At 35.5% G+C, this 10,000-nt stretch overlaps 2 protein-coding genes across 3 annotated transcripts in view; one reads left to right on the top strand and one right to left on the bottom strand.

The window, feature by feature from the left end:
* LOC137629483 (spermatogenesis-defective protein 39 homolog) overlaps nucleotides 1-10,000 on the top strand; it is a 225,620-nt gene that overhangs the window by 73,355 nt on the left and 142,265 nt on the right. The gene's annotated exons all lie outside the window — the stretch shown is intronic.
* Nucleotides 1-10,000, bottom strand: part of LOC137629000 (major facilitator superfamily domain-containing protein 6-like) — a 62,355-nt gene that overhangs the window by 38,433 nt on the left and 13,922 nt on the right. Inside the window, exon 2 of the mRNA XM_068360253.1 lies at nucleotides 7,765-7,982. Within this exon, the coding sequence (XP_068216354.1) occupies nucleotides 7,765-7,915 (151 nt within the window). The 5' untranslated portion in view covers nucleotides 7,916-7,982. The remainder of the gene's footprint in view (nucleotides 1-7,764; nucleotides 7,983-10,000) is intronic.

Genomic DNA, 10,000 nt, shown 5'->3' with positions numbered 1-10,000 from the left:
AGTATCTGTTGTTAATATTGTTTTATTTTTTTTTCTCTTTGCGAGACCGTGGGATTGTACGTTAGCCTGCTACGGGCTGTAAGTGTGCATGAGCCCGTGCTTGGCCGTAAGGGGCAGACAATCTGCAAGTTCTGCAACAACATCAAGAATCGGTTTGCTTAAGGAAACATGCTGATATGATCTGTTAGATGGATTTCAATCAAAGCGGAAATCGGTTCTCTGAGTAGCGATTATTGCGTTCGAAGAGTTTCAGCGAAAAAAAAGAAAAAAAAAATTGCTTGCTAATTACCTTCGCCAACTTTGTACCGAATCTCATGAAATTTGGTGTGATGGTTGTCCATGATCCAAGGACAATTTATAATAGATTTGGGGAGTGGTTGGGTCAAAAGTCAAGGCCAAGGTCACGAAAAGGTAAAAAAAAAAAAACGCTTTTTTTACCACATCGTGGCCATTTTTAATTGATTTGCATGAAACTAGCTCCAAAATGTGCATAATACAATTGCCTATCTTGTGATGAACAACATGATATAGTGATGTCATTACCCTTGTCAGCGGTTGGGGGTCAAAGGTCAATGGGGTCAATGAACTTGCAGAAAGTGTGGGTTTTGTCATTACGCGGCCATTGGCGAAGGTATGCGCTCTACCGAGTGCCCGTTCTAGTTTTTACTGCGTTAAAAAGGAATCACGATCAAGTAGATTCTCATTTTATGAAGTCTATACTCTATAATTTCGATTAATCTTTGCTTTAGTGAAATTCAGAAAAGTCAAATTACTAAAAAAAAGTCTGAATTTGAAATAAATCTTACATGGAAATGTTTACAACATATCTGCATTACTTCTTATATATACAGTGCAAAGAATTTAATGAACTTTGATTAGATTTTGATACAAAAATGTAAAAAACAATACTGCTGAACATTCTTCCGTCCTTGTGATCTGTCTTTTACAAGAACTTTACATTCATTGTGTAGAATGGAATAAGGAAGGAATACGGATCTGGACATGTGACAGCGATGAGTAAATTTATAGTTGTAAACTTTTGATATTAGCTTTTATTGAATCTGATTATATAATCACTTCAATTCTTAAGTTATCTTGTGAAAGTGGGTTGCACTCAAGTCTTCGTCTGAACAGCGAAAGAGCATCCTAACATATAGGCCTGCCCCCTTATAAAAACAATAGAATTTATTTTATAGGTACATTTTTCAGGTATATCACAGAGAAACAGATAGGCCTGGTCCTTCTAAAAAATAGAATTTCTTTAATAAATACATTTCCAGGATATACAGCAGAGAAAGAAATTGACCCCTTCTAAGAATAAAAAGAATTTATTTTATAGGTAGCCTACATTTTCCAGGTATACCACAGAGAAACAGATAGGCCTAGTCCTTCTCAAAAGAATTTTTTCTTAGTACATTTCAAAGATACAACGCAGAGAAAAAATATATTTTGGTCAGTCTTTTCTGGGATAACTGGAAAATGCAGAAACGCCCTCCCAGACTTCCAGTGAAAGGGCATCGAGAAAAATGACTTCCAATCTCCCCCATTTAACCTTCAGTAACTGAACTATGTTTTGATTTTCCTACTGCTCCTTTGCTACTTCTCAATCTGTTTAAGTTTGATCATGAAACCTCAAAAAAGAAAGCCCATCCCCCCACCTTAAAGAGATGAATTTTGATGTCGGATGATGCCTAAAAGAAGGATCTCTTTTTTGAATATTCAGAACATTGTCAGGAAATAGGCTCTAGAATGTGTTTAAAAACTTATAACTTAACTTATAAAGAGAGAAAAAAATATTGATTTTGTAGAACAAAGCCCTCAGAAGAATATTGGGAGTTAAATGGCAGGGCAGGATTATAGATGAAACTAAGATAGATTACTTGAGTGCCGTATGTGGATGACATCATGGCGAGGGGTGAATGGAGATAGTTTGGGCATGCTCTTCGCACTCCCCGAGAGAGATTAGTTCACCAAACATTCAACTGGGATCCACAAATCACTAGAAGAGTTTGAAGACCCAGACCTACAGGGCTGGGGACCACGAAGTAGGAGATGATGAATGGAGAAATATTGATTTAAAAGCTCAAGATAGAGACGACTGGCGAAATCTAACCGAGGCCCTTCGTGTCAATAGGCGTAGGAGGAGATGATGATGATGTAGGCTAAGAGAAAATTAAATAATTTGGTAGCAGAATACCAGCAGAGAGAGAGAGAGAGAGAGAGAGAGAGAGAGAGAGAGAGAGAGAGAGAGAGAGAGAGAGAGAGAGAGAACATAATATTAACATATGGGTCGAGTCATTTAGAATTTGTACTTCTGTACTCTACCGATTGTATTCTTTCAAGCATATGGGTCTGCCCACCATAACATCCTTAATTGTTCACTTAGAGATTCGGGACCACATCCATTGACTTCCTCTGAAAATTTTACGTAAGAATACGATTTTAGTTTTCACGTAGAATTGGATATATTCGAAGCTGAAGCTTCTCTACCCCTCAAATTTACTGCAACTTAATATTTTTTCTTGTTATGCTCGTATAAATAATCATTGTAATCTTAGATTTTTCGCTTTTTCGTTCTTGCTATAATAATAATAATAATAATAATAATAATAATAATAATAATAATAATAATAATAATAATAATAATAATAATTCAGGTGACAAGAAAACTACTGCAATTTACAATTTATTAGTCTAATCTATTAAAGTTGTTTGTCTCCTGCAACACAGACGCCTGTTAGCAATCTTCATTTGTTTTTCAGACACTTGAATACTCGAGAGTTTGAAATAGTAAACAAGATACCAAGCGATTTCAACATCCCTTTGCTTTTTTATGAAACACTTTAGTATTATTCTTACTTGCTAAGCTACAAGCCTAGTTGGAAAAGCAGGATGCTATAAGCCCAAGGGCCTAGGGAAAATTGCCCAGTGAGGAAAGGAAACGAGGAAAAATAAAATATTTTGAGAACTGTAACAACATTGAAATAAATATTTCCTATATAAACTAAAAAAAATTAACAAAATAGGGGGAAGAGAAGTAATATAGAATAGTGTGCCCGAGTGTATCCTCAAGCAAGAGAACTCTAACCCAAGACAGCTGAAGACCATAGTACAGAAGCTATGGCACAACCCAAGACTAGAGAACAATGATTTGATTTTGGAGTGTCCTTTTCCTAGAGGAGCTGCTTACCAAAGCAAAAGTCTCTCTTAGTCTCTTCTACCCTTACCAAGAAGAAAGTAGCTACTGAACTATTACAGTGCAGTAGTTAACCCCCTGGATGAAAAAGAATTGTTTGGTAATCACAGTGTTGTCAGGTGTATGGGGACAGAAGAGAACATGTAAAGAATATGCCTGACTATTCGGTGTATGTGTAGGCAAAAGGGAAAGTGAACCGTAACCAGAGGGAAGGATCCAATGTAGTACTGTCTGGCCAGTCAAAGGACCCCAGAACTCTACTTTTTCTTTTCTCTACTATCTATGCTGTTCATATTTCAGGGATTTATCTGGATTTATTTATACCAGACGTGTGTGTTTCTCGACTGTAATTATGCAGTAATTCCTCATTATTACTCTATTACTTTTTTACGTCATGTAAAATTCATGTAAAATAAGACAAGGAATAACATGAGGCTTTTACTTCATTGTTTAATACATTGCTCTACTTTAAGAAATGTCAGTGTTCCTTTGTTCATGGTGAGAGATATTGCCAGTTACAGAGAGAGAGAGAGAGAGAGAGAGAGAGAGAGAGAGAGAGAGAGAGAGAGAGAGAGAGAGAAATACTAAAATCTTAGTGCTCCCTTTTCCAGCTTTTTAGTTTGCGTAGGTTATACTTTATTTTATTATTCTTTGATTTTTTTTATCTACGTTGTTCTTATTTATCTGAATGTGAATTTTAAACCGTTTTTCAAGAAATTTGAAAACAAATACACTCACCATTATTATTCATAAAGGAAACCCATCCGGATGTAACTAGCCAATTATTTACCACAGAATAGAATATCTACTAATATAGAACAACGCAAATAGAAGAAATTAATGTTAATCTTCATTAAGTTGAAAACTGATATGAAAAGTAGACTATAATGAATGGGTAATAAAGAAATATCTGGAATGTATTTATACATTAAGAAACATTACTTTATTGTTGTGTTGAACTTTCTGGGAGTAACTAGGCCTAGGGAGAGAGAGAGTTGTTGAATTTCTTGTTGTTTGAACTTAGAACCCTGTCATCTATTAACTGTGAGATTCAAGCATGGGTCTACATACTGCCCATTATTCAGAATGAAGTAAGTGATTTCTGCCGACTTACCTTTATTAAGAACAGTTAGGGACATGTCGTACAATAACTTAATGAGTAAATAGAATTGAATATACCGCAAAGTAACATTACTGCGCCTAGGCTTTTCGTTCGAATTGGAATACGGCGTCAAAAGGCCGTTAGTGGGTGTGGTGAATCAAGCTGCAACAGAAACTTGGAGTTGTCGTTAGTTGCCTGGGCAGATAGGATGTCAAAAATGGGTGTGAGAGCAGTTTGGCGTTTATACAACTGTTAGATGTAATCGCCTTAGTGCGCATTGCACATTCCTCCCACTGACAACCCTGCTATCTCAAGCAATTATGGAGACAGTCCCCCCAACCACGCCAGAGGAACAAAGAAGGATTAAGTGACTGCTTTTCATCAAAACATCTAGTCAATTTAACGAGAAATACTAATACACTGAATTCTTGCACATTTATTGTATCCACAGAGAAAGGGGATTATTTTTTGTATATCTTCTAGGGGTTCATTTCATTAATTTCCAGAGGAATTCTGCGAACCCGTTTGTGACCGTTGAGTAGCTTCCTTTCGGTATTCAATTGCTATCACTAGATAATTTTATTCATAAGTAAATACCCATTTGATGTACTAAACTAAACTAAAGGTAAACGCTTCATATGGTTTTATCAATTATTTCAAGTTGTACATAGCTAGAAAGATAAGAGAAATATATATTTACAACAAAGGCTTATGAGATGAGTGGTCTGACGATCTTACTTAGACCAAGCCAAGGGACATTTTATTCTTTTTTTTTAATAGGAATTACCCGCAGAAGAAACGAAACACTAGCTTCTCTAGAAATATATATTGCACAACAAAGGCCAATAACGAAACACTGGCTTCTCTAAGAGCCAAGGTAACCTTAAGTATGGATAGAACTCCAAGCAATGAGCATTAGAAGAACACAGGAAACAATATCTTAACATTGCAATACAAGTGAGTTCGAGAAGTGGTGTTCTGACTCCCATGAGAAACAACTATCTCATAAGCTAAATGGCTCAAATAATCCAGGGAGTTAAGGGAAATCCAGAGAATATATATGGCTTTTAATTCAATATCCTCGAGAAAGGCAATATGAGATACAGAACCTCAAATATGAAAAAAATATTTTTATGATGAATGGTTAAATAAAAATTTAGAGATGAATTCACACAAATAGGAGAGGTCATATTATTATAAGTATTACTAGCTAAGCTTCAAACCTAGTTGGAAAAGCAAGATGCTGTAAACCAAAGGACTCCAACAGGAGAAAATAGCCCTTGGAGGAAAGAAAAGAAGGAAATAAACTGCATGGAAAGTAATGAATAATTAAAATGAAATATTTTAACATTCAAATAGATCTTTCACATTTACCTCCGCCAATGTGATAAAATGGAGTCGGTTTATTTACTTATTTATTTGTGTGTGTGTGTGTCTGTGGACAGGATTACGTCAAAACAAATTGACGGATTCTGACGAAATATTGGACGACTCCATTAACTTTTGGAGATGATCCGGTATCGGATCCGGATTCTAGATTCGGATTTGAATTTTTCACAATTTTAAAGATTACGTCAAAACAAATTGACACATTTGATTTTCACCAAATTTTAACAATGGATAGATATGCATAAGAAGAAACCATGAAATTTTTGAGGTGATACGAATGAAGATCACGAATCTGGATCAACATTGCACTTTTTACCATCTACTGCACAGGCAGCATATGAAAAGTGGGAGTCGATATCTACAGACTTTAATTAAATGTTGGCAATATTCATTGGCGGAGGTTTAAAATCTCTGATTGCTCTTGTTAAACTTTTAACTTGATGGAATAGTGTACCCTCAAGCAAGAGAACTCCACCCCAAAGACAATGGAAGACCTTGGTACGGAGACTATATGGCACTACCCAATTATAGAGAACAATGGTTTGATTTTGGAGTGTCCTTCTAGAAAATTGATTGATTGAGCTGCTTCCCATAAGTCTCTTCTACCCTTACCAAGAGGAAAGTAGCCACTGAACAATTACAGTGCAGTAGGTAACCCCTTGAGCGAGGACGAGTTGTTTGTTAATATCAGTGTTGTTAGGTGTATGAGGACAGAGGAGAATGTGGAAAGAATAGGTCAGACTACTCAGTGTACGTGTAGACAAAGGAAAAATGTGCCGTAACCAGAGAGAGGAATCTAATGTAGTACTATCTGGCCAGTCAAATGACTCTATAGCTCTCTAGCGGTAGTTTCTCGACGGGTGAACAGAACCTTATATTTACGTCACAAGTGTTAACAATGAATTATAAAGTCCATTTAAAACATAATACTGGATCAGCAATATAGAAAAGAAGGCCCCAATTGGATCTTCCCTTGTGGAATCCGCTGTGTTGACCAAAAGAAAACCTTTATCCCAAGTGTAAAAGTAAATGTTAGGCAATATTTCATCTTGCTGGCAACTGCATAAGTTCAAGAGATTACGAAGCATTCTGAATGACTAAATCATCCACTCTTTTTTAGAGCGAGCAGAACAAGTGTAACTGTAAAACTGTAGAATTGACAGATTATTACATAAAGATTACACTAAAGCATTGGAACCAATTCCTTCACAAATTTGATAAGGGTTGGGTAGTATTAGCAAGAACCCTATTGACTACACAGGCCGAAAATATTGAGGTGCATGATGTTTAAGACCGTGTCCCAGAGAACTATGGATGCCAATTTTGCTGGTTTCTAACCATCCGCAAGCATTCGCAGCAAATTTTTTTTTCCGAATACTCTGCGAATATGAACCGTATGAATGACACCTTTATTGAGAATGTGTGGCTGCTGTATTACGAACAGAAGTAGGAAGCATTGCGGATTAAAAGACTATTATTTTTGGTCTCTGCATTTTCAGTGAACATCAAGAACATTGGAGTCAGTGAGTGGTGCAATGACGCGAAAATACGAAGCCGAATTTTGTTTAAATTGTTTTTGTAATGAGAGTGAGGTTTGGGTCCATTGTTGTCCCATAAGGAAGAGAGATGGGTTTACAGTTATTTAATAATTTACTGGCAAAGGAAGGAAATTTATTCTAACATGAACATTTTAAGGACATGGCATTTGTGACTTCATCCTAAAATATTTCTTAAATTGATGTTATAAACGAAAATTATAGTGTGTTTTCAAAAGGATGTAGCATACAAAAAAAAAAATTATAACATACTGTTAAAAATTTGCCGTAAAAAACGGTAAAAATCCAGGAATAAATGATACCATACATTTACCGTTTTAAAAACAAATATATTGACGTTAAGGAGTTATATTACAGTCACCAACCCGTGAAAGATAATAGCAAAGTAGGGTAAAATTACAGTCGCCTGTGTTTTACTGAAATACGGCTGAGAACAGTACATTTTAACGGAGAATTACCGATTAACGGGTTTTATTTTAACAGTGGTAACCAACATCTGCAATCAATGAGCAATGTCTCACCTCCCATAATAATGAAGAAGACAAGTTTGATGGGAACGAGCCTAGGATTGGTAAAGTCTCCCCAACAGTTCACGGCCGCCCTGCGCGATCCTTCTTTCAGCCTCTGGCTTCCTTGGCGCGCGCGCCATGACAGTTGGCGTCTGGTGCTCATTGTCCAGGTCTGGAAGCTATACTTGCGGGATCTCCACTTTCAAATAGAATAGACCTATACCACGTATCTGTAACGAAGAGGAGACACAAGTTACATAGGTTACATATAGATTAAAAGAATACAGGTTAATATTGCAGTGCTAGAATCTTTACAACTTCAAAAGTTCCTAACTTAAGTCTCTTTTTTTTTTTTTTAGTAAATATATGAAAGAGCGGGTTTAATGTTACTGTTCTTAAGATATTTTATTTTAATTCTTTATGGCTACTTTTCATATAGTTTATTTATTTCCTTATTGCCTTTCCTCACTGGGCTATTTTCCCTGTTGGAGCCCTTGGTCTTATAGCATCCTGCTATTCCAACTAGGATTGTAGCTTCTACAGTTTAATTATATTGTGTAGCCCCAAATCTAAGTATGCATAATTAGATCTGGGTATATTCTGTCTACGGAAGTAATAGTCACAAAACTTTAATCAGTAAATATATTAATTTTGTGATATGGATGGCATAGAATGTAAGTATCCTACAGAGATAAGGAAAAAAGCTATAAACTACTTTCCCTTCATTATTATTATTATTATTATTATTACTTGCTAAAGGGTACCTGACACTTGCACGCATTCGTGGCACCTACTGGCACGCATTGATGCGCGAACTCGCGTGAACGAGCCGTGAAAATGTCGTGAACAGTGCGGGAACTCGCGTGCCAGAGCGTACCAATGCGTGCCATGCGTGCCCATAACTTTGAAATGTTTAAAGTTTGTGGCACGCATTGGCACGCACTAAATGGCCGTGAAATAGTCGTGAACGATGCGCCAACTGGAGTGAACAGTGCGGGAACTGGCGTGAACTGGAGTGAACGATGCGGGAAGTGGCGTGAACTTGATAATGAAGAGAAACAAAAAGGAAACGAAAAAATTAATGAAAAGGAAAGAAAAATAAACCTAATAAATTTTTATATTTGCTGTTTTAATGTGAAAAAAAAATTATATCTTATTTCAAACTATTTCTATAACTTTATAATGAAGAGAAACAAAAAGGAAACGAAAAAAGGAAAGAAAAATAAACCTAATAAATTTTTATATTTGCTGTTTTAATGTGAAAAAAATTATATCTTATTTCAAACTATTTCTATAACTTTATAATGAAGAGAAACAAAAAGGAAACGAAAAAATTAATGAAAAGGAAAGAAAAATAAACCTAATAAATTTTTATATTTGCTGTTTTAATGTGAAAAAAAAAATTATATATTATTTCAAACTATTTTTATAACTTTATACTGAAGAGAAACAAAAAGGAAACGAAAAAATTAATGAAAAGGAAAGAAAAATAAACCTAATAAATTTTTATATTTGCTGTTTGAATGTAAAAATAAAATGATGTCTTATTTCAAACTATTTCTATAACTTTATAATGAAGAGAAACAAAAAGGAAACGAAAAAAATTAATGAAAGTTTGCTGTTTGAATGTAAAAATAAAATGATGTTTTATTTCATCAACATACTTATTCTTCTTTATTACCTTAAAATGAAGAGCAAAACAAATTTTTTTCTGTTTGCTGTTTTAATGTAAAAATAAAATGATTTCTTATTTCAACACACTTTTTTCTCTATTACCTTAAAATCAACAGCCTAAAAACTTTTCATGTTTGCTGCTTTTAATGTTAAAATAAAAGGCTTTCTTAATACTTGTACATATTTTATGTCTGCTATTTATATGTAAATCAAATGCTTTCTTATTGAAACAAAAATAAAGGGCAACAAAAAATACAAACGAAAAAGATACGTTTCTTCTCCTCAATGCAATGGTGTCTCTGACAGAAAGCATTGTTGTCTCTTCCGAAGCCAATCCAAGAATGTCCTCGGGTTGGAGAAGCCCCGTTTTTATATGGAGTGGCCAATTCGTGAACTGGCGTGAACTGGCGTGAACGATGCAGAAACGATGCGGAATGATGAGTGAACTCGCGTGAACGTGTCGTGAACTTCTCGTGAACTACGCATGCCAATTCGTGCCATCGCGTGAACGTCGCGTGAACGTCGCGTGAACGATGCGCGAACTGGAGTGAACTGGTCGTGAACAGTGCGGGAA

This window comes from Palaemon carinicauda, chromosome 37 (genome assembly GCF_036898095.1).
Source record: "Palaemon carinicauda isolate YSFRI2023 chromosome 37, ASM3689809v2, whole genome shotgun sequence".
Classification (NCBI taxonomy): Eukaryota; Metazoa; Arthropoda; class Malacostraca; order Decapoda; family Palaemonidae; genus Palaemon; species Palaemon carinicauda.
The sequence above is the reverse complement of the archived record's forward strand: the minus strand, read 5'-3'. Positions and strand labels throughout refer to the sequence as shown.